This window comes from Phyllostomus hastatus, unplaced genomic scaffold (assembly GCF_019186645.2).
Source record: "Phyllostomus hastatus isolate PE091 unplaced genomic scaffold, TTU_PhHast_1.1 phas_scaffold_501, whole genome shotgun sequence".
Taxonomy (NCBI): Eukaryota; Metazoa; Chordata; class Mammalia; order Chiroptera; family Phyllostomidae; genus Phyllostomus; species Phyllostomus hastatus.
The window spans coordinates 48,182,437-48,207,969 of record NW_025334033.1 but is presented as its reverse complement, the minus strand read 5'-3'; the positions used below and the strand labels follow the sequence as shown (position 1 = coordinate 48,207,969).

Sequence of the window (25,533 nt, the reverse complement as noted above, 5' to 3'; positions counted from 1 at the left end):
AATAACCTGTAAATGAGTGCCTAAAGTATCATACTGAAGAATGGTGAAATATACGAAGCTTAATAATTACTTTAAACTCAGCCTAACTAAATAATAAAATAATGAAAGGGCACTCCAACTCTCACTTCAGTAGGATGGTCCTGTACAATGCACTGTCTGCCCACCACAAGAGTGTTATTCAGGACATGGTCTTTGACATGCAGGTTAGCATCATCAGTATCTTGAGACTTCTAAGCCCCTTACCAGAACATACTAGAGCTGAGGTGGGTTTATCTACCAGAATGTGATAACAATAGTCATTAATATCGATTAATTAGTTCTCCTTAATTCAATTTTATAATTATGATTTAATCTGATCACTATAATTTAGTTTCTTAAGTAGATAGCATTTGAAGAAGTCTGTGAGTCAAATGAATACCAATATTCCTATCTATTTGGAGAGGAGTATTTCTTTTAGTAAATTAATACCTTGGATTTCTGGTTGATATGTTCATCTCTATGGCTGAAGAAACGAGATTCACACTCTCTGTATCAAATTACTAATGGGTGGGCCAACAAAAGGATGCTTCCCAAATGACAAAACTGAGAATCAGATGTAGATCATGGTAACACCACCGAAGTGCCGCCCACTGAAGCCCTATGCTGAGTGGCTATTTGGCCACCCAATGTGACATCTCTATACACAATAAACTAAATTAATATTTACCTAAACATTCAGGGAAGGGAAAAACAAACATATTAATAAAACACAGTGATCAGATTGCATAGTATTCAAGACCCCTAACCATTTTACTTTTCACTGTGTTCTACTTTTTAACGATGTAATAATAGTCTTTGAATGGCATTTTTTATCCTTATCACTGTTCTTAAAATGCACTTTATAAGATAAGTGTGTATAAATTGTAGATAATCTAACTCATGTATATTTTGCTAAAGTAAAACAAAATAAAGCAAAGGATATTTGGTTTCTAAAAAATGACCATTTGCCCTGGCTGGCATAGCTCAGTGGATTGAGCATGGGCTGTGAACCAAAGTGTCGAACCAAGGTTCAATTCCCAGTCAGGGCACATGCCTGGGTTGCAGGCCATGAACCCCAGCAACCGCACATTGATGTTTCTCTCTCTCTCTGTCTCCCTCCCTTCCCTCTCTAAAAATAAAAATAAATAAAATCTTTAAAAAAAAATGACCATTTGGAACCAACACAAGATCACCAACAAGTTGGGAGTGAAATATAGATATACATAACAGATTCATTAGACATGCTTCTTGATTCACAAATAAAGCTATTACCTGGATTTCTATCAAGCTGGGAAGCCAATCTGGTATTTGAATGATCCACTCGTTTTGTGCTGAAGATGGCAAAATAAACATTTTTAGTAAACTCTTTATATTTAAAAATGCCTAATTTAAAATGGGGAAAAGTGAAAGAAACACTGTTGCCTATGAGTATCCCTGAAAGAAAGCTACGATCGGCATACTGACAAAGCTCTGCAGCAGCACAGTATTAGGGGAAAGGCTTTCCTTTTTTACTCTCCCACACCCATCGTACATAAACAGAGCAGTCATTTCCTAACTGGTATGACACTGAACAATGTGTCAAGAGACATTAATGAGTTTAATGCAAAAAAAATGAGGATGAGAAAATCCATTCCAAAATACACAGTGCATGAAACACTCTTTGCAAGGGGAAGGTACATCTATTAGCGCCCAGTGGTACAATGGTTCCCAAAATGTGTTCCACAAAACCCAGAGGAGGGGACTCAAGACCCTTCTCCAGGGAGTTTCCCATATCAAAATGCCTTCATAATAGCACTGGGCTGCTGCCTGCTTTCTTTCACTGTGCAGACCATTGCACTGCTGGGGCAAAGGCAATGGCGGGACGACCATTGCCCTTTAACATGAATCAAGGCAGGGCACCCAACCGTGCTGGCTGACACTGCCACACAGGCACAAGGCAAAACAATGTATAAAAATTCAAGTCTCACTTTAAAATGTTCTTAATGAAGCAATGAAAAATACTAACGTTATTAAATGACAAGCCCTCAGAACAGATCTGCTTTACACTGCGTGTGGCTCAACACTCATAAAGCACGCCTGCTGCATCCTGAAGGAGGACGTGTCTCAAGGGAAAGCATTTGTGCAACGGCTTGACGTGTGAGCTGCACAGGTCACTTTTCTTCTCGGAAGACCATTTTTACTCGAATGACTGATGGGTAAACCATGATTATACAGATGGGTATTTGATAAACATTTCTAAAAAATGAAGAAAGTGAGCCTGCCCTTTTAAGAAAAACAAGTAACAATGGTATCTTCTGCCAATAACAAAAAATTACAATTTTCAAGCAAAAAATTAGAATTTTGGAAAACTTATTTATATCTACCACCGTGAGCTTGATACCATTTTCTTGACACTCATACAGTTTTCTTCTGGGACTGGTGGTGATATGAACGAACACATTTTTTAAAATATTATCGAATGGAATGTGTCAAAATTTGGAAGGTCTACATTACTCAGCAAACCAGTATTTTCTAAATGATCGATAAATGATGTTGTAAGCTCATACATGGGTAAAAAAGATCCATCCAAAGTCTAAGGCGTATCAGTGGATTTTGATGTAACACAGTTCCAGAAATTTATGGATACGGTTTTAGATTCCACATTGTAAATAATCTTTAGGAAACAAACCGTTTGTTGACTTTTAGTAAATGATCAAAGAATATCCACAATTGTCTAAAAAAGCTATTAAAATACTTCTCTCTTTTTCAGTAACTATGTCTGTGAGCCCAGATTTTCTTCATATACTTCAACTAAAACAACATATTGCAACAACAGATTGAATGCAGAAGCAGATGTGTGAATTCAGCTGTCTTTTATTAAGCTAGACATAAAAGAGATTTACAAAGCAATGACACTTCTCACTGATTTTTTTTTGGTGGGATGGGAAATATAGTTCTATGTATTTCAAAAATGTTATTTTTGTTTACATGTAATGGATTTATTATTGTTATTCTAAAATTATTAAACATTTAAATTTTTAAAGTTTTCTACTATGGTTAACATGATAGATGAAACTCATATCAACAAAAACTCTTTGGAGATTTCTGGTAACTTTTAAGAATCTAAAACGGTTCTGAGACCAAATAGGTTAAGAGGTACTGCCATAGACGTGATTTTGGGCTACATTTAAGTTGGCCCAGAAGAACAGAAAATAAATAACATTAAAATTTAACAAAAGGGAAAAACACCATGTGTGGTTTTTGATAAGAGACCAGGGCAAGGTTTTCGATAAGAGACCAGGGCAAAATGTCAAATCCACAAGCTAGCTCATTGTTTAAAAGGTGAGACTACTATTTTCCACTGTATTTCATATTGTAATGTTTCATATTATACACGTGTCAACATGAGAAAGTGCAGGAAAGTGCACACGTGGAGCTGGCCAGAATTATACATTAGTACATATTCTGAATCAAGGTTAATGCATATTAAAAGCCTTTAAAATGTTTAAGCTCTACAACTCAGTAAGTTTCCTTTTAGATATTCTTTCTTCAATTAAATAAAGAAATTTGGATAGATTATATATAAGGATAATTATTAGGCATCAGATTAAACAGCCTGAAGAAAGAAGCCTAAATGGATAAAACTTCATGTACAAACAAAATGGTCACTGAAAACTTATCTGCGTGAGCCCTGGCTGGTGTGGCTCAGTGGACTGCGTGCCGGCCTGCAAACCAAAGGGGTGCAGACTGGGTGCCCAGTCGGGGCACATGTCCTGGGTTGCGGGCCAGGTCCCCAGTAGAGGGCATGTGAGAGATAACCACACACTGATGTTTCTCTCCCTCTCTCCTTCCTTCCCTTCCCCTCTCTCTAAAAATGAGTAAATAAAATCTTTATCTAAAAACTTATCCTATAAAAAAATTTAGCTCTAGAAATAGTTATTTCTAAGAAAAATGTGAGATAACTAATTATGAGTATCATAATGATGTAACACTGTATGGCATTAAATTTCAGAGTATTACTAAAGTGGAACAATTCTAAGAAATAATATTAAAAGAAGACAGAAAAATAAGTATATTCAACCAGAACTATGTTCTAAAAATTTCATAACTAGCCCTGACTGGTGTGGCTCAGTACACTGGGCGTCATCCAGCAGACCAGACTGAAAGGTCACCCATTCAATTCCGTGTTGCTCAGGGCACGTGCCTGGGTTGTGTTCCAGGTCCCTGGTTGGGGGCCTGAGAGAGGCAGCCAATCAATTTTACAATCCTTTCCCACACTGATGTTCCTCTCCCTCCTCTCTCCCTCCCTTCCCCTCTCTCCAAAAATAAATAAATAAAATCTTTTTTAAAAAACCTAGAGAAATTAAGAGTAATCATTCAACTCTTCTAATTTTATATGGTTTTGAAACTTTACAAGTATATATAAAATTTTATCAAAATATTTTAACACAAAAAAATACAGCCCTCGATTACTGATATTAATGCTATTGATAGTGTTTCCTAATCAAAAGATAAAATTGGCTTTCACACGTTTTATTTTACTCACTTGTAGTCTCTCTCCCAGAATTTCACAGGCCGAACATACGAAGTGATGAATATTGCACTTCCCAGGAAGGGGTTCAGGGGGGTAGAAAAGAAGGCCGACACAGCAGCCTGAACAAACAACATGGCTGAATCTATGGGAAACTGGTTAAGGACCTTAACATCCATGTGAACACACACAAATACACAAATACGTCTCATAAACACGTTGTCATTACAGTAATTAGAAAAATAACGTTCATGAGAGGACAGAAAAAAGTGCCCTTAAATGATGCCACTGGACTGTATAGGGGAGCAGTAGAAAAACACAGCTAGAAAATACAGTCTGGCGTGATGCTCCGAAGGGAGCTAAATAAGTATTTGCTAACATGTATTTGATAAAAGCCCACATACCACTTCTGGGTAGAGAGGCTTGGATTTCATTTTCCATAAGATAAAACTAATCTTTACTTTTATTAAGAAAATACTTCTAAGAAATGGTGACAATAGAGGATTTTGGACATAAAGTTCAATTACAATCATATTCATTAAAATGAGTATTAAAAATGTTTTGTATGTTCATTCGTTTTAAAATCTCTCTACACATTTTGCATTTATTAAAAATTCCTGGTACATTGGGGATGATCTAAGAGTAAGTCTAATCACTGGGGTGCACACCTGGAACTAATATAATATTGTATTTCAACTGTAATTGAAAAATAAAAAATGATTTATAAAAAAAGAAAATTCCCAGACTTTAATACTCATATATATAAACATAAATTTTAAATCAGCATTGCTTAATTATAAAACCTTAATACTTTTCTCATGTTCAGATGATCTGTGGGCCACAGATGTTATTACAACTTGAACAGTCAAGATCAGTACAGGTGTGAACTAAAGTATTGTGAATTTTTGATCATTTATCATCAAGTAACCTATATTCTATGCCTGTGAAAGGTTTTGTGTACAAACCAAGGTTCCCATCAAGGATATGACTGTCCATTCTCACAAAACTGTTATTAGAAGGATACGGGGCACTGCAAAGGGCTGAGCAAAAGCGTGGAAGGCTGAACCCCACGTGATTTGCCATGGGGCAATGTAAGTGTACACAAACTGCAACTTATACAGGAGTTCCCAAAGCTGTGGGAGAAAAACAAAAACAATCAGTCAAGAACTTATCAGACATTTGAAAAGAAAATGAAACACCTCTAGAATGTTTTCTCTACCTAATAGGGAAACGGTTTTGACATTATTTGCTATTTGTGTAAGAGGAAAAGATACATCAACTGCCAAACCACTGTGTATTTTTAGGTAAAGACAGCTAGGTGACTCATGCATCGTGTTTCATCTGTTTAAAGAATTTAATGCTCTCTACTGGCTCTACCCTATGCCCTCTTATTTCTACTACAACAAGCAAAACAATCGTAAATATCTGTAAAGCTTAAGTAATATATATATTTTGATTCTAAGACATTTTCCTCAAATTTCAGCGCTCTGGAAACTGAGTACATTTTTAAATACAATGTCAAAATAATGTGAAAGCATTCTTTTTATGCCCCAGGAAGGGGATAAAGTTGTAATACAGTTGTCCCTGCCTGTTTGCCTAAGAATCTAGTAGTGTATACTGGGCATCTGGATATGACCTCAAATGTCATTGTCAATGGAAACATAATACACTTTTAAATCCTATTTAAATTAGGATCTGTTTTGTTGTTAACATGTCTTTAACACTGAAACGAAAGTAGTAAAAATGCCTAAGAGTGTCTCTGCACGCCCAGCAGTGCAAGGCCCAATTCTCCCACTACGTCACAGAATCGTAAAAGCCAGAAGTTATCATTTAGTGCCAGGATTCACACACCAAACACCTCATACTTAAACCAGTTAGCTAATTTACAATGAACCTCTCTAACTTCCAATTTTAAAAAGAGCCATTAACTTCAACCAATTAGTAAATGCAGATGAACCCCTGCATTCTTCGCCATGACCCAAATTATGCTGGCAACCCTCGGCACTAATGTGATCGGGATGACAGGAAGTACAAGTGGGACGCATATTATCAAGGCTCCTTAACTTGCTTAAAAGCAGTGGTCCAGAAACCCTCCAGATGCTAAATGTGAAATGTACTCAAATTTTGACTGTAATATTAAAGAAAAAATAATATGCAATTACATGGGTAAGTAGTTAGTGGGTAAAAATATTTTTGTATACATTCAGAGTAATTTTTCTTGAAAAGTTCTCAAGTCAGTACTGCATCTTACAATGGTATCTTACAAAATCTATCTCAAGAGATCCCTTCACTATTACTTATTACCACTATTAAGTTTTATCAAGTAACCATATAAACCGCAAACTCCTATAGGGCAGAGCTTTCTCTGATTTGTTCACTGATGTAGCCAAAGCATCTACAACAGTCTGGAACATGATATGCTCTCAAAACCAATTTGCTTAACAAATGAAAGCATTAAGAAAATCCAACTTAATACAAGTTAAGTGGAGTGACTCCATTTCAAGGATTGTTAAGTTTATATTTTACTGCAACTTTCTCTTTTCCCCCCAACCAGTATAATAAGATGCAACACAATTTCCAATCTAAGTATTTAAATTGTGAGACACCACATGCTTCTTTATACAAACAAGTCTCTGATTAACTCTCTGGCTTCCTTCTTTGGTCAACCATTCTCACTAGAAGAGGAAATAAATGATAAAAATGCATACAAATTAGTATTAAATACAATATACAAAATTTTGAAGGTATTTATAATATTTAGCATAATATTTTGAAACTGATCATCACCAAAACCTTGTTCAGATGAATGGTTTTCAGTTTGTACTGTTCCCACCCTAGGTCAGATCTCTATCACATCTAAATTACTGTCACAATCTCTTAAGCTGTTCTCCGTACCTTTAGGTTCTCTCTTCCCCAATTCATCCCAAATGTGGCTGACCAGGCTAACTTTCCTAAAATTGGACTTTTCATTGTGTTTTGTTGCTCATATGCTTCAGCTCTGTTACCTATCAAATGGGATAATATATGTCAAAGTCCTTTGTATGTGGTCAGTGTTAACATGAAATCTAAGTTCCATTGAATTGACCAATAACCTGACTGCACAATCGACATCATTTAGAAAGGCACTGTGGTTCAGCAAAAAGGGTTTTGGAACGGTAGGCAGCAGACCCAGATTTTACCATCTAATTTATAAAAGGACTGAAAGCACCTTTCATATGATGTCCACCTCATAGGTGGACATCAAATTTTAGAAGCATTCTGTAAACTTCAGAACATTGTGCAAACGTCCCCATCAAACTAATGTCTGGTGGTTCCCACATGGCCTCCTGCCCCAGGTATCTACCATCTTCAATCAGCTGTCAGGTTATGTGTTCTCGCCATCTATCCAGCAGTCCACAGCCCAGTTCAACTGCTACTCTTTCTATTTCTGAAATTATCCAAAAACCACACCCCCTTTTGGAAGATCCTCCATATTTAAAAATATATATCTAGTGTCTCTCTAATGTTTCCACGTAACTTAATCTTATCTTCCTAGCTATTGCAGGAACTGTGTGTTATGCATCACAGTTACTAGCGCTACTTAGGGATTCTAATAGACTCCTAAATAACTGGATAAATGAAGAAAAATAGTACTTAAAAGACAATGATATTAATGAAATGCAAGGATAATCCTTACTAGTGTATTACCTAGGGAGATGCTTTTTACAGAGAGGGATATTCCTTTCAGTGATGACTTACCTTGTTGAAGAGTATGGACATGAAGAAGAGATCCAATAGCATGGTCTCTGAAAACGCTTCATAGTCAATTTTGAAAAAGAGCACAGTAAAGATGACTGTGACATACTGATACGTAGGGCTGCTAAAAGAGGAGCGCAGCAACTTCAGACCAGCAATGGTTATCATTAAAGCGCCTAATCTATGAAAAAAAAAAGAAAGCACAACTCATCAACCAATGACTGAAAACTTGAGAATATCTACCACCTTCAGAAAAATCACCATTTCATTTACTAAGCTGATTATATATATATATATTTTTATATATATATATATATATATACACACACACACACACACACACACACACACACACACACACACACATATATAGTCTATCCAGAAAAAGCCCAGCCATTGTTAATATAACAAGAATGGTTTAAGCAACCTCAGTGTAACCCGGCAGCCAAGGAGAGTGGACTGGAATGCACATGTGTGAACAGTGACGACTTCACTGTACTAGTCAGTGGGGGCGGTAGGTGCCACTGAGTGAGCATGTGCATTCTGTGGTCACTGCATTCAAAATGACTTGAGTAGAGCAACGAATCTGCAACAAATTTTGCATTAAGCTTGAACACTCCTCCACGGCAACTATTTGAATGATTCAGAAGACCACAGCTATGGGCAACTGGTTGGTTGGCAGCTTCATCATGACAATGTGCCTGCTCATACATCACCTCTCATGCAGAGATTTTTTTGGCAAAACATCAAATCATCCAGGTGATTCATCCCCCCTATAGCCCCTCTACGGCCCAGATTTGGCACCCTGCAACTTCTGGCTTTTCCCAAAACTAAAATTACCTTTGAAAGGGAAGAGATTTCAGAACATCAATGAGATTCAGAAAAATACAATGGGGGAGTTTATGGTGACTGAGAAAACTGTGTGAGGTCACAAGGTGCCTACTATGAAGGGGACTGAGACATCACTGTGCTGTGCACACTATTTCTTGTATCCTATATCTTCTTCAACGAATGTCTCTGTTTTTCATAGCACATGGCTGGATGCTTTCCGAACAGGCGCGCGCGCGTGCATAGATACTTATATAAATTTTCCCATACACACATCACACACACAAACATTTAGACTTCTAGAAATGATTTATATAGCTAAGCGAATCACATCTGATAACGAACTATCATAACATTCCCTTTTAATGATATATATTATAATTTTTATCCTTTATATAAATCAGTTTAAAAATAAGTTAACAGTATTACAATTCTGACATTTGGTTCTCCAGTTTCTCAGTACCTCTATTGCTTTAACATTAATAACATTTAGCACATAAAAAACATATCAACACCCAACAACATGTGCTTAGTCTAGTGGGTAGGACTATATGATAACCCTACAGGGTGGGGCAAAGTAGATTTTTCATGGAAAATGCTACAATTACTAAATAATACCAGAAGAATAAACTTTCTTCTCATACTAACTACCCTTGCCCCACCCTGTGCATGGATTGATTTACACAGTATATAAACGTAACCATTTCCCAAACTATTGGGAAGTAGAGACCATCTACTATTGAAGACTAACCTTATTTAATAAAGTCCTCTCATAAGATATCGACTGACAACGAGACATCTGGAGCAGTGAAATGCCAGGAGCAGAGAGACACATGTTCAGAAAGGGAAGGCGAAGACAAAACTTCACCTGGACTTTTTTTATGTCACAGTACCTTGCACCAAGACATTCAATTATTATTTGTTACTTAACGAGTAACTTTAAGACATCGCTTATGACTGTCCTCAGTAGTCTAACTGAAATCAAAGGAATATTATACTTACTCTGTATCCAGCTTTTTTGGACTAGCAATTGTCTCTGCACTGCTACTAAGCTCATTGAGAACAATCAATGGATAGATGATATTCTTCTCCATAAAAAGAAGCCACACATGAAGTTTCTCAAACCACATCACAGTGGCTGCATCTAACAAAGGAATATAAGTCAAAAGGACGACATCATCTTATGTACAAAGTAGTTTGGCAATGTGATGACAAAGGAAAATCCTACAACCCAAATTCAGCTCTACTATAAATTACATAAAAAATCCAGTACTTTAATCAACTGTCAACTTCTATGACTTCTGAGACACATCCAACTTTGCAACTTAAATGTGGTTTAAACTTAGATGAAATTTATTTTAATTCTTAAACCACAGTTTCTAAGCATAACTTTTTCTCACTTATGCCAATAACTTCTGGGGAAAAGTTTACTGTACTAGATAGCCCCTTTGAATTTAAAATCCTAAGACACACACCCACATGCCTTATAAGACATACATCTCAGAAGAGATGTTTTTGATTCACACACTTCTTAAGAGTTGTCTTCACTACCAACAATATCTTCCCAATACTTTAATGTTATTTCACTGGGGAAAGTGCCCACGATAAGCTGGGAGATCTGGAACGAGGCTGTCTGGCTGTATGAAAACAGTGTCGCCAGGCTTTGGGAGGTCCTCTAAAGAGCTATTTCCCTTTCGACCACTAAAATCAGTAGAAGGAGCGGGGATCAACATTGCAATACCTAGTACTTCCAACAAGTCAGACATGTTATGGTGATTCAAAATTTGTAAAAATTTAAATTACATGTTTTGCTAAGATCAAAAATAAAGAAACAATATGATCAATGATTTACTCTAATGAAAAATGCTGTTTAAAACAAACAAGATACGCTTGTTTTCATTTATATATGATAGCAATACTGATAGTTTATCATCAAAAAACATCATTCTGAGGTATTTTCTTGATGGTGAGAATGGCCCAGTACAGATTCTTACACAGTTTTATGCTATTTTCCCTTATTTAAAAAGCACATATGTTATAAAGGTCTGCACAGCGCTATTACTGCAGCCTGCACATTGGGTGTTACTCAGTTCTCTCTCCTGGATCAGTCTGGTGACCAGGATTCCAGTAGCACGATGCCATAAGCAACTCTGCTAAAGGCCTAGGGAATCTGCTCTGAGAATGCAAAGTTGAGATCAGTATAGAAAGCTTTCTAAAACATCCAAGTTCGCTAAAGGAGATATTGTATCTCCAAACAATAAAGGGATTCCCTCTCTATAGTAGTTTACTAACTGAAAAAAGTTTGAGAAAAAAACATTGCCTTATTTAGTCACTAGTATGTACTAAATTATGACATAGGTATGAACTTTTATTATTTCTCTAGAATGAGGAGTATTACAGGTCATGGGCCAACAGGACTGAGTTCTTAACAGGACAGAAAAGTCAGGGTATAGATGAGCAAGCATGAAGCTTGCCAAGTGGACTGGACTTCTACCTCTTTTTGAGTCATTTTATATACTTTATCCCAAGTCTGAAAACAAATAACAGCAATTACAAATGTTTTAACTTCTTTTTACCCCTTCAACTCTTTTAAACCCCTCTATGGTAGGACCCAGCATCTCTGGTGGAAATAGGAACAGAGACCTTTCTATTCCTCCTAAGCTTTGAGTTAAAATATTTCGAATAAAGAAGCCTTAGAGAGGACTGTGTTGCCTGCATATGGCAAGGAAATTAAATCGAAGAGTAGGGACTGGAAAGAGAAGTCACAGACATACACAGAAGGATGCATCAGTGAGGTCTGTGAAGAACAATCTAGAGAAGGAAGAAGGAAGTTTCATTCTGTGGAAAGTTGCACTGTAGCACTGACAGTTATGCTTCAACTAAAATTAAAGCATCCTGCAAAGTTTGACTCGTTACAGCTTCAAACCTAAGTAAAAGAAACACAGCCAAAGTATGTGCTACTTGATACTTATTTAACTGTCATTTGACAGCACAACAGAGAAAACCCACAGTATTCAACAGAAGAAGGGCACTAATGAAATACTTACTCCGAACTTCGTACTGACTATACTCCACTGTCTTCAGCAGGGGGTGGGAGAAACAGTGCCATGGCAGCTGTTTCCTGACTTGCGGCAGCAAATAGTGGGTGACAAAACCTACGAAGCCAACCAGTGTATACAACACATACTTGAGAGCAGGCTGAAAGAAGAACACAGTTGAGAAAATTAGACGTGATTTTGATTTCAACGGAACTTCTGATTTGTCAGTTCAACTTTCCACTTGATACTGGAGAAGAGCAAAGTCAATTTTAGAATCTAAGAATTAAACATTTGTCTACAGTTTCTTTACTATGTGGTTCTTCTAAGTTGGCTATCAAACTTAGTGACTGCTCATGTATTACAAGTACTGTAAAATGTATTTACTACTTTCTTTGGAGTCTCACACTATTGTATAATGAGAACGAGGCCTGAAGTGTATTGCTTGCGACTCTAAGAATGTTCTATGTGACTTGTAGAGCAATGTATTGAATTGTCTTAACTAGTACAGACAAAGGACATGTGCTAAATAAAACTGTAAATCTGACTGAAGAGCAGACAAGTATGGAAAAAAAAGAATTCTTTCTTTTTGTGCCTTCACATTGTATATCATTAAAATAGAGTTCTAATGTATATACAAATTCACAAATGAGGAAATCAAGTGCCATTGCTTCAAATATTCAAATTAAAAGTCACATATTCAGAAACTCTGGAACCTCTTGGACATGCAGAGGCCTCTCTCTGAGCCCTGAAAACCACCAGACCTGACTCAGTTTGCAAGTGCTCGAGAATTAATCGGTCAAGTTAGAAGAGTACAAGAACAGGCAGAAATGTTAAAGAACATTAACATTTTTTGCTTCTGGCCAAATGGAATATTAGGGATTCACTCCCCCACATGAAACAACCAAAACAGAATAAAATCTATGAACCAAATGGTCTGCAATACACTAGGCCTAAGGGAATAAACAGTGAACCCCGAGAGAAAGGAAACCGGTGAGGTCAGTGTTAAGAGGTCAGGGTCAGCACTGCCCCCGTTACTGCCTCAAGGGAGTTTCCAGGCTGCAGTGCAGGGAGGGGAACCCACACAAAGCCCTGCACCCAGAGTCAGCAGGATGACATTGCGAGCATGGAGAGACTAAGGCGGCTAGAGTTCACCAGAACAGACAGCACACAAAAGAGAAAATTGTGAAGATCTGCAGAAGGTCCCCCTGGCATATTCAGGGGAATTAGTACAAGTGTGTAAGGAAACACCATGAGATCAGAGAAAGAAGCACAAGAAAGGATGAGAGAGAACAGTATCCAGCACACACAGGGCTGGGTAGGAATAGTGCCTGTTCCTGGAGCCAGGCTGCTGCCTAGAGTACTCAAAACGGTGTTGCCTCACTAGGAGGAATATGGGCCCTACACTAAAAACAGCCCTGGTGTCACTTAAATCCTAAAAGCAGGGGCTGAAAGCATCAAACTGTTAACAAGTAACTAGCAATATTGAAAAACAAAATTCAAGACTATTTCTAGAACTATAAAAATATCCAATACCCAACAAGGTAAAATTTAGAAAGCTCAGCATCCAATCAAAAATTACCAAACGTGCAAACAATCAGAAAAGTATGGCCCATGAGTGGGGAAAAAAATCAATTAATCAAAACCAACCCGCAAGTGACAGAAGTTAGAATTAGAAGAGAGTAAGAACGGAATGTTCAGAAAGTTAAGTAAGAGGCATGGGAGAATTAAAAAAAAAGACAAAACTTAAAATGAAAATTATAAATTATGAGATGAAAAATACACTGGATGGGATTAATGGCAGATAATACAGAAAGATTAATTAAGTTGACAACATAGTAATGGAAAATACTCAAAATTAAATACACACCCAAAAAGAATTAAAATGAACAGAGCGTCAGTGAACTATGTGACAGCTTCAAAAGGCCTAAGATGCAGGTAAGTGAAGCACAAGAGGTGGGGTTGAGAGAGGGTTAGGGAGCAGAGCAGAAAGAGAAGGGCAGAAAAAAATTTAAGGCCATAACTTTTCAAATTTGATGACAACTAGACGAGAGAGTCGATGTAGCTCCAGCACAGAAGCAAGAAGGAAACCACGAGAAGCTGCGCAAACTGACAGCAGGGGACACCGGGCCCTGCGCGAGGGAGGGAGCCAGGGGTGCGGGGAAGGGGAGTTGGGCGGCCTGCGGAGGAGCAGCCCTGCATGAGCAGCACTGCCCGGGGGAGCGACACCTGAGTGGCCCCGCCCTGCCCCAGACCCGAGATGAGATGACAAGGTTCTAGACTTCCAGGTGTGCTGGAACAGACTTTGGGGAGTCCATATATTTCAGCAGAATGAACAAACATTACAATCAAATCAGAAATGAGGCCAACAAGTTGTTTCTCCTCACCTGCAGCACTGTGAACACGGTGCTCACATGGACAGCAAAGTACAGCACACCGATCACAACGCACACTACTAGGTCAGACTGCAAACGTTCACTCTGAAACAAAGCAGAGTTAGCGGACAATTACACAAAAATTTAAAAAAACATTTCCTTCATTCCCAACTGGTAAATTGTATAAGAAACAATTTTTCACTGATCCTATTTTTTTTAGCACTTCTAGGTATTTCTTAACTATAAGCCTTATTATATTCCTCCCTAATTCCCTCATTACTTTGGTTTGACACTTTAATACGAAGGAAATTAAATTTACTCAACTAGTTCCACACACTGTGTAACATATCATTACAATGTCTTTTATAATGAAACTGTATATTTTTCCCCCTAATGGTCTGCAAGTTTTATGGAAAAAGGAAATGAGGTACTTAAGTTACTATGTCATCCATAGGGCATATCCTTTTGGATACCAGTTATATTTTCATTAATCTATTAAAATGCTGAACCTGCATGCATATATCCTATTTTACTTACTGGACTATTGGTTCTTTTAGTGGTTATGGTAAAAACCAGAAACCTCTAGATATCTCTCATTATTTACTGACTCACAGATTTACACTTTGAAACAGGATTCAGAAGCAGTCTACACTACATGTAACATTGAATACCCTTTGCTAACATGAAAACTAAAGTCAGAAAAAATATATCCTGAAGCGGTTTTGTATTTCTAAAGTTTTCTGAAGACTATGTGAACAGCCCGGAGCAGTGTGGCTCAGCTGGTGGGCATCATCCTGCAAAGCAAAAGGCTGCAGTTCAATCCCTAGTCAGGGCACACGCCTGGGTTTCAGGCTCGTTCCCCAGTCGGGGCGCCTGTGAGAGGCAACTGATCCATGTTCCTCTCTTTTCCCTCCCTTTTCCTCTCTCTAAACATAAATGAATAAAATCTTTAAAGAAGTGTGAACAGCTCCTGTTCACTGACAGTAAATACTGTGTCTAATTCAAGACCTATATAATAAGGTCAGTCTTTCACAAATGAAAAAACTCTGCCCTGCCTGGTGTGGCTCCGTGGATTGAGTGCCAGCCTGAGAACCAAAGGGTCGCTGGTTTGATTCCCAGTCAGGGCACATGCCTGGGTTGCAAGCCATGACCCTCAGCAACCACACACTGATGTTCCTCTCCCTCTCTTTCTCCCTCCCTTCCCCTCTCTTAAAAAAAAGAAAAAAAAAATCTAAAATAGTAACTTAAAAAAAGAATTTTATGTTTTGTTCCATAAAACAGATATAAATTTACAGAATTCATTTTTCAAGTAATCACTAAAAGAATGCAGGCAACATTAAAATTCACTAAATCAGAAAAAATTTTAAATTACTATATTTACTTGAGTATATTAAATTAGTCCAGGTTATTGTTCTCTCCTTCAACCAGGAAAATAAACACACACAAGACGTACTTTTTCGACTGTCCTTGAGAAAAAAAACACACTAACCATCTAGCAGGTCACTTACAAGGACATAGTTTTTAGCAGTAAGATCAGTAACAACAAACTCTAATTTATGTTAATATTCTTCTTTCAAATCCCAGTTTAAGTGAAATAGAATTAAGACTTCTATAAAACATGAAATGACTTAATTTTACCTAATCTAAAAATAAATACTTAGCACACTGTTCTTTATAGAAACCAATTTGAGGAATGAGCATTTCTTACATGTTAAAATTTTAAATAAAGGCAATGTATATCTAATATGTAACTATATGTAGTTACAGTCTATAGCTATACATGTTCTCCCAATTATTAAAGGCCTTCAGAAAGTGTTCATTACATAACATGATGAACTGTCTCAAATTTAAATCTTTTAAGTGATTTTAAAAAGGTTAAACTTACAACAGAATTTCTAAGTTTTTCAGGTAGTGGGTCTTTTACTTCAGACAGAGGGTCTTCTGGATTTTTCTCTTCTGTTTTTGGAAAAATCTTAGATTGCATCAAAGAGCTTTATATTTTTAAAAAAGAGAGAAAATAATTAATATAAAAATATACATATAACCTGAAAAACCAGTACTTCCAGTGGCAAATACAGGTCATGATAAAAACCAAGTGATCCAAGTATACTTAGTCATTAGCAAATGATATGTTCTAAAAACATTTAAGATGCCATAAATAATCAGAAATGCCAACTTATTTAAGTTTCTTTAATTCAATAACAACTGATTTAACTTACAAAAGTACAGATGGATCACTGCTTTGTCGGCTGAGATGATAGGATACTGCCACTAACAAACCACAAAAAACGGAGAAAAGTACTGGAATATGCTGGCCATCCCAAGAATCCTGTTGAGGAAAAAATGTGATAGATAATATGTTTCTAATTTATGGTCTGTCATATAATCCTGTAGGTCTAAAACTTTTAAACCATATTATTAGTTGCATTTTATAACTTCCTGATGAGCTGGAATGTAGCTGCTAGACTATGTTCAGATTTGCTGTGGTACAAAAGCTCTATTTGTACACTACAAATGGTGCATTTGCTCCTATGCGTGCTGCTGTCGATCCCTTTCAGATTTAAAGTAATACTAAGCTTACAGTAAACTACGTTCTCCATTTTGAAGAAGAAAATAACTTGGTGTGGTAAACTTTTGACTATAATAATAGAGAAGGAAAAAACACATGACATCACATCAGTCAAAAGAAAATGTTAACATTTGCAGCTTTCTTGATGCCTTTGCTCATGTAATATTCCATGTCATCTTCCAGAGTACTGAGCAGGTATTCGGTGTCTCCTGAACAAATAAACTGTATTATTAACCACACAAAGGCTCACGTCTAAGGCCAACCAAACGTGTGAACACGGTATATGTCTACTCTGCTCACTGCAATCTCTGGATTCTACTAGCATGGTACCTGGCATAGACCAGATAATACTAATTAACACCTTTCCTCTTTCTCTGGGGATTCAGGAAAGCAAAGTGGTAGAAGTGAGGAACCAAATAATAGTTTATTATACAGCTTGCTTTTCCACCCCATTTAATAATAGCCTTAGAAATTGCTTCACATTGCATCACAGACATCTTTTATTTTATAATGGCTAAATCAAAGTCTTATCATCAAATTGAACACTGTGTATCAAGCCCCATTCTTAGATCTTTGTATTTCCTAAATAACTATTACAATGATCCTTGGAGATATGTACTATTACTCCCCAATCTATAGATGAGGAAAGCAAGGCACAGAGGGTTTAAATAATGTGTCCAGTTAAGTGGTGGAGCCAGGAGCTGAACTACCTGGTGTTTGAATTTACTGAGAAGAAAGTTAAACAATCTGCAAAGAGTTTGAGAAGGAAAGACAAATACATAAGAAAACAAGTGTGTGCAGGACTAGCACTGGCACGGTGGCGATAAGGCGAACATATCAGGGTATGAAGGGGACAAGACTGCTGAGGTGGAGACCTGGCGTGGGGTGGAGGATGCAAACAAGTTAAGCCCACAACTTCCATAAAGCACAGTCAAAGGATAATGCCTAAAGCTTAAGAAAATACAAGAAATAGAAATACAAGTTAGTTTCTAAGAGATATGAAAGTAAATACAAAAAAAAAAAAAAAAAAGCAGCTCAAAGAACAGAAAGTGATGACTGACTGGGAGGAAGAGATCAAGGGGCAGGGGACTGCTGTTCCTGGGGCAAGTCTCGGAATATCTGACTCCGAAATACATGCGTGCACGACTTCGGCTGACAGCAGACACACTGGGACACAGTCATGCAACGGGAGTAAGGGGCATTTAAAACTAAATGGGATTCCTCTCTGCAATAAAAAGGAACAGACTACAGATACACACAATGTAGATGAATCTCAAAAATACTGTATTCAACAAAATAAGTTAAACACAAAAGAGTAAATATAGCACAATTCCCTTTACGTGACATTCAAGAACTGCAAACCAAATCTCCAGTAAAAAGTGGTTAAGGCAGGGAACTTTCTGGTGCTGATGGGAGTCTTTTATGTCTTGATAGGCATGTGTACTACAGAGGTGTATGCACTTGTCAGCCTTACCAAATTGTGCACTTAAGATATATGCCTTTCACTGTATGTAAATTTTGCCTAAATTAAAACAAGTATTTGAAAAAACACAAAAGATGACTGCCATTATTTGACAAATACTTTACACTACTTTTTTATTGTTCTCAGATAAAAGCAAAGTACTCTTAATTGACCTCAAAATGACTTAGTTCATTAAGATTAAGGATTTAGAGTCATCACACATTCAAAGTAACCCATGACTATATATAAAAAGATAGCAAGTATCACCTTACTGAGTAAGCCACCTCTGTGTTTCTATCAAACTCATTGATTCGGGAGCAGGAGAAACAACAGAAACTATGACAAAACTGCTCAGGGAAGGTGACCTCATTCAAAAGATGAAAAGATGGGTTTGTTCTGCCCACCACAGCGGTGTGGAAGTTTCTGCTTTATTATGTAATGGCCCAAATTCTAGCAATCTCTTAAAGGTATGAAAACATATGCAAAGTATATATGCAAAGTAGTCTTAAAGAAAAAGTTTAGCTTTTAAAGAATGAAATGTTCAAGGAAAAATAAAAGAGTAAACACAAGGAAAGCAGATACCATGAAATAATGGATGTAAAAGTCTACATTAGTGAGTAGATCAGAAGAAAAATTACATCACTCCTAATGGTATGCGATCATATCACCCAACGACTTTAACTGTCCCAAGTTAATACTGTCGTGAACATCCTGTGTACTCATCCATCACTGTGCTATGTATACACAAGCCACTGTGTGGTTTAAAAAAGAAAAAAAGCACAAAGGAAACTTCCTTTTTTGGCATACTGCCTATCTTACCAAAAAAAAAAAAAAAAAGACCTGGCTGGCGTAGCTCAGTGGATTGAGCGTGGGCTGGGAACCAAAGTGTCCCAGGTTCGATTCCCAGCTAGGGTACATTCCTGGGTTGCAGGCCATAACCCCCAGCAACCACACATTGATGTTTCTCTCTCTCTCTCTCTCTCTCTCTCTCTCTCTCTCTCTCTCTCTCTCTCTCTCTCTCTCTCTCTCTCTCCCCCCACCCCACTTCCCTCTCTAAAAATAAATAAATAAAATCTTAAAAAAAAAGAGAGAGAAAAAATGTGGGTGTGTGTATATAATGTGGTTATGTATATATATAACATGATATATATATATCATGGAATATTATATATATATATCATGGAATATTATTCAGCCTTAAACAAGGAAACCCTGTCATTTGCAACAACATGGATGAAACTGGAGGGCATTATGCTAAGTGAAATAAGCCAGAGAGAGAAAGATAAACACTACTGAATGGTATCACTTATAAGTGGAATCATTAAAAAAAAAAAGAAGAACTCATAGAAGGAGAACAGAAAAGTGGCTACCAGGAGCTAGGAGGCGGGGGAAACAGGGAGAGGTTGGTGAAAGTACACAAACTTTCAGTCATAAGATGAGTAAGGTCTGAGGATCTAGTACATGAGGTGGTACCTACAGCTGATAACACTGTTTTATATAACAGAAATTTACTAAGACAACAGAACTTAAATGTTCTTACAAAAAAAAAAAGGTAAATATGCATGAGGTGATGGATGTGTTAACTCAGTGGGGGGATCTGTCCACAATGTATACATAGATTGAATTATCATATTGTACACTTTAAATACCTTACAATTTTATCAACTGTACTTCAATAAAGCTTGAAAACAAACAGTACCTCTTAGAAATCATTACACATTAGCATGCACGCGCACACACACACACACACACACACACAAATGTTTTATTTTTGTGGCTGTATAGTATTCTATTGTGTGGCTATATAAAATAAACCTTTCACAAATGACAAATATTAGTTATTTCCAACTTTTTGCTATTATAAACACTGCTATAATGAAATCCTTGCACATAATCTTTGCTCACATACACAACTAAACCTGCAGATTTGTTATAATAGGTGACATCTAAAACTAAAATAGTCTAATGCAAATGCCATGACTAAGGAAGAAGGAAAAAACTTATCCTTTCACCTACCTCAAGACAGTGTCCTTCGTTGGAAATTTTACAATTGCTGCTCTTCTGCTACATAATTAAACAGGCCTTTGTAAACTAGGCATTAAAAAATTAACCACACTGTTCAATTCTATAACTGCAACTTCCAAATAATGACTCACTTAACAAAACATGACTCAAAACACTGATCTAAAACCTTTATTTGAGGAGGCTTTACCGGTGGTGCAGGTGGGAGAAGCCTGGATTGGGACCGCATTGTCTCCGGTTCCTTCTTGGGCTTAGCACCATCAAATACCTCCCTCTCTACTAGGCTGTTCCCCTTCTCCTTTAAATGCAATAAAGTTTCAGAGCTTTTTAAAAATAAAAAACCAGAAAACAACCCCCAGCATGTGCATAAGTTTTCCCACTACAGTCTAGAAAGAGTAGAATACGTTTCCTTAATATCCATTCAAACAACAATTTAATCTAGCTTCTTTAGCCAAAACACCGAAGCTGCTGCTTTTATTACAGTCATCAGGATCCTATTTACTGGTAAGTTCAAAAAAAAACCTTTTTCAGAGTCTATTGCCTCTGAAGTCTCCTTTCTGTTCCCTCCAATGCTTAAATATTGGCATTTCCTAGGGTTCTATCCTCACCTATTTTCTCTTATCAATCCACATTAGCAGTCTCTTTCTTACTCTTGATTTAATTTTGTTGACGAATTTCAAATCTATTAATTTGAAACCTCAAACCTTTCTACATATAACTTTCTACTATGTATCTCTGGATATCCCTTAAATGTCAACAAATAAACATGCCCAACTTTAAACAACCGCTTTCCTCACTAAATGCCAAGGTTTCCAATTCTGTGCATTGGTATTATTATGTAGTTCAGATCATACCCAAAGGTCATTTGGAGCTTATTCTGGTTCTTCTCTCTTTATTCAGAGTCCCCAAATAAATTCACTGAATCTTACTTTGAATAAGTCCCTCATAATTTCAAGATTGCAAAACTAGAGTCCCCTGCTTCTGATCCTGCTTACATTTACATCAGATCACTAGGGACCAAGTGATCTTTCCATAGTGCAATGTCAATCACTTCCTTGCCATACTTCCCCTATTTTGATGGTCTTGCATCCCCAACCCAACAGGTTCAGGGTGGAAAGGATTGCACAAGCCAGCTGTGGCTCACCTTCCCAAACTGACTGAAGCCCAGCTTTCCTCACGCGCCCAGACCTCCAGCAATTCCAAATGCCTTGTCATTTCCTATACACGCACACTTTCTTTACAACTCCATGACTCTTCCTCCCACATTTTGATTCCCATTTGTCCTTCAAATTTTGATTAAAAAGCCACCCTTAAAATTATCTTTAATTCCTTTAGGCTGAATAAGGTAATAATTAGTACACCCATAAGACTGTTTTCATAGCCTTCATCACCCTCTCTTGAAAGTGTCTGAGTCACTTTTCATAAATCTTTCAATCCTATTATTCTGATTGTCTTATACTAATCATAAAAAAAATTAGTAATAGGGATTGAGGGTTCTTTATGAGAAATTTAAAACTTTTATATTTCCAATTTGGTAATGATCTTTTAAAAATGGAGCTAATAAGGCTCATCCAGATCTTTCTAAACCAATAATGCCATTGAATTTCAGCACATTACTTTTTACTAGAATGCATCTTAAATCACAATCTTTGAACTTGTTTTCATAAGTTTTACGAAGTCTTGATATGAACAGTAGTTACATATATTCTTAACCAGAAATCTAAAATTAATTTTGTGTTGTTAATACCATGCCCACCTCTATTCCAGACTAGCCTAAGTTCTGATAATCTGTTTCTAATATTAACCTGATCACTGCATGGAAAAGGATTTTATTTTCATAATGGTTAACTATGAAATTGCTTGCAAATTCAAAGAAAATGAGGAAAATGTTCAACACATGAAGATCATGGAAATTCATGCTGAAGTGGCAGGAAAAAAAAAATCATTATTACTCAATTTAAAACACACTCCATGCAGAAAAACAGCCTTGAAGACAGACCACACCACCACACACCGCCTACCTTCAAAGCGCCATAACACAGCCCATACAGCAAGGCCACCGCCACCACGCTGCACACGAAACTGTAGAGTGCCGCGAGCAGGCTCGTCGTGGCTGGTCAGGGGAGGGGGAAGATAACACGTTATAAACACTTATGGGGAAAAAAGTATCTTAAAAGGGCACTGAAGAGTATTTAAAATTGTGTAATGACTATAATTAAATCTTTTCATTTGATTTTTTAAAAATTCAGTCACTTTATCCTGTGCTCTCAAAGAATTCTGAAATAACAAAGACTTACTATTCACAACTTTTGATACACGATAAAATATATTCACTTTGAAAGTAATGAACACTTACACACAGCAAAAAAACTCACGGCTATATTATGCTTCAAAAATGTTATGCTTTACGAAAGTATGGGGAAATGAAGCTTGCCAAGGCCAGAAAGGACTGGAGATGTACCAAGCATTCACTGAAAGATATTAGTCTATGTAAACAGAACCTGTGTTACCCACAGAAGTAAACTGTACTCCCCTGTGTTTGTTAATTCTCACAAAAAAGAAGAGATCTGACTAATTACTAACAATAACAACAACAAAATAGATCCAATGGAATTATTAATATTAAAGGATAGAGGATGGCTAAGATAGCTAATCTTTATCTTTAAAATATGGATTACAGACTTTCTTTAACAGTGTTGTTATATGGTTAACAACAAAGATATCTACAGGAAACTTTTTTCCTTAGAAGATATTAAAAAAACAGCACACAAGTCTGTTTTCAAAATGAGACTTGCACAAGTCTGTCAGTCATATGACAAAGCCCACTGCTACGCATTACCTACACTAAATCCTCTCCATAGTATCTAAGGTAACACAGCGCCTGTAATGGTCCCTAGATACTGAAACTGTCTTCTACTCATGAAGCTATGCTGAAGGCCAACCAGCCCAGTCTTAAATTCGCATTCCTTTAGAAAATGTTTCAAAATGTCAAAAATGCTGCACATACACAGCAATTAGAAAAAGCATAGTTTCTATTTAAAATTTAAGTCACATAAGCAGAGATCATTTTAATGCATGTATGTGGAAGATAAATGAGGACAGCAAATGTGAAGTATAAAGAGAAATGGATGGTAAAGTTAAAGTAATTTCGTACCCTTTTGTATTATTTCTCTAGTATATACATCTTTCAGTAAATTTTTAAATGGTTAGACCAAGTAAGAGCATATTTTAACCATGGTGGTTGCCCATAGAATTAATTTCAAATTATGCAAACCATGTCTATTCATTCCAGTGTAATACTGGTCTTACTTATTTTGAAAATGAAATACACATATAATAGGGAAATAATTTCTAAGTATATCAATTCATAACCCAACATTCTACTCTAAAAACAGAGGTACTTCTAAAAAGCAAATTTAGGAAAATGCTTTTACTAAAAGCTTTCTGGTTTTGGTGTTCCCCTTTTAAAGGCACAAGAAAGCACCAAAACCAAATACACAGGCACACTAAATGCATACACCAATTCAAAATCCAACGATAATACCATGTATCAGAGCTCAATTTGGAACAGATGACCTTTTATAAATATTCTCTAAGTCTATACAGGTTCCATGTAAACTCACTATAACTTTAAGTTTTAGCCAATAGTATCTTATCATTTCTTATGAGTCAACTGCATTATTCCTGTACCTTTCACGGAAGTAGCAGACTTGACTGCTTGTTCATATCTACAAATTAATTCCTAATCGGTCTTTAATTAATAAATAAGTATATGTTTCTTTCTAATTTCAATTCTAAAATGAAAATTTAAAAATTTAAATCTAAAAATTAAATTTTTAATTTTCAGTTTATTACTTAATGATTTGTACAAGTAATACTGTCAACTGTAATTTTTACGAGGAGGTACTCACCATTACCACCAAAGATATGAATATCCAATTGTTCACAAAGGTACATGACAAATGTATTCACCTGAGGCAGGAGACCAACGAAAAATACTATTGGAAAACAGAGTGTAAACACTATAAAAGGAAAGAAAAGCATATTTAAAAATAGTATATGCCTCAACCATCGTTTTGTTCATTTAAGATCATAAAATGATAAAAAATTCAAAAACTAACAAACTACAAAGCAATTTTTAAAAGAGATTTTATATTATTTCTCTCTATGTAATTGCTTGGGTACTAAAGAATCTTTTCAACTATGAAAGCTTTTAAAATGTTTTCACGTAACAGAAACCTGAGCTATAGAATCCAAAGGAAACCTTTCATCATTCTCTTCAAAAACAGAATTATTAAAATGTGTTCATTAGCTTTTCTTCATTCATAGTAGTCCTATTGTTCTGTTTCTCACAGTGAGGCTTACAATAAATAACAAAGTAAACCTATTAAAACTATTTATATCCATATATTTATCAGTAAACTATCTGTATACAAATAAATTAATGTTAGGACATGAAACACTTTAAAGATGACTCACCTATAACTAAATCTCTGGCTGATACAAGCACCAGTGGGTTAGTGAAAGTGACTCCATATAATTTGAACTTGGTTGTAGTGAGGTTTCTGCTTCCATAATCCAAGAGCCAAATAAGACCACAACATAAACAGAAATAAACTGGTCTACTGTAGGCAATGATACGATTATGACCCTGAAAATGATATTTAAAAAGTCAGTTAAGTTCATTTTAAGAGTCGCAACTAGCTACTGAGACCTTTGATGGCTTATATTCTAAGGATTCAAAAAGTTTCTACATGGAAGCCTGGTTTCTGACTGTGGCAAAAGGGAATTACAAATATGGCAAGGAGGAAGAATTGAATGAACCCTGCGATACTGGATTGAATTAGAGGTATCAGTATGAGCTCATTATTATTAATATCTATATAAATAGAATAAGAATAGATGTGTGTATGTGTAAAGTTGATCCTTGGACAATTCAGGGTTAGGGGCATTAATCCACCTCAGCCGCCGCTGTCACC

General features: G+C 36.5%; 1 protein-coding gene across 6 annotated transcripts in view; it reads right to left on the bottom strand.

The window, feature by feature from the left end:
• The window catches only part of PCNX1 (pecanex 1), a 123,829-nt gene that overhangs the window by 18,274 nt on the left and 80,022 nt on the right, over nt 1-25,533 (bottom strand). For all 6 annotated transcript variants that reach the window (XM_045823012.1, XM_045823013.1, XM_045823016.1 and 3 more), the window contains 12 exons: nt 25,034-25,205; nt 24,466-24,576; nt 22,576-22,667; nt 16,721-16,830; nt 16,387-16,492; nt 14,514-14,606; nt 12,139-12,289; nt 10,094-10,235; nt 8,267-8,444; nt 5,553-5,661; nt 4,544-4,673; nt 1,291-1,349 (listed from right to left, as the gene is read on the bottom strand). In XM_045823012.1, the coding sequence (XP_045678968.1) occupies nt 1,291-1,349; nt 4,544-4,673; nt 5,553-5,661; nt 8,267-8,444; nt 10,094-10,235; nt 12,139-12,289; nt 14,514-14,606; nt 16,387-16,492; nt 16,721-16,830; nt 22,576-22,667; nt 24,466-24,576; nt 25,034-25,205 (1,453 nt within the window). The remainder of the gene's footprint in view (nt 1-1,290; nt 1,350-4,543; nt 4,674-5,552; nt 5,662-8,266; nt 8,445-10,093; nt 10,236-12,138; nt 12,290-14,513; nt 14,607-16,386; nt 16,493-16,720; nt 16,831-22,575; nt 22,668-24,465; nt 24,577-25,033; nt 25,206-25,533) is intronic.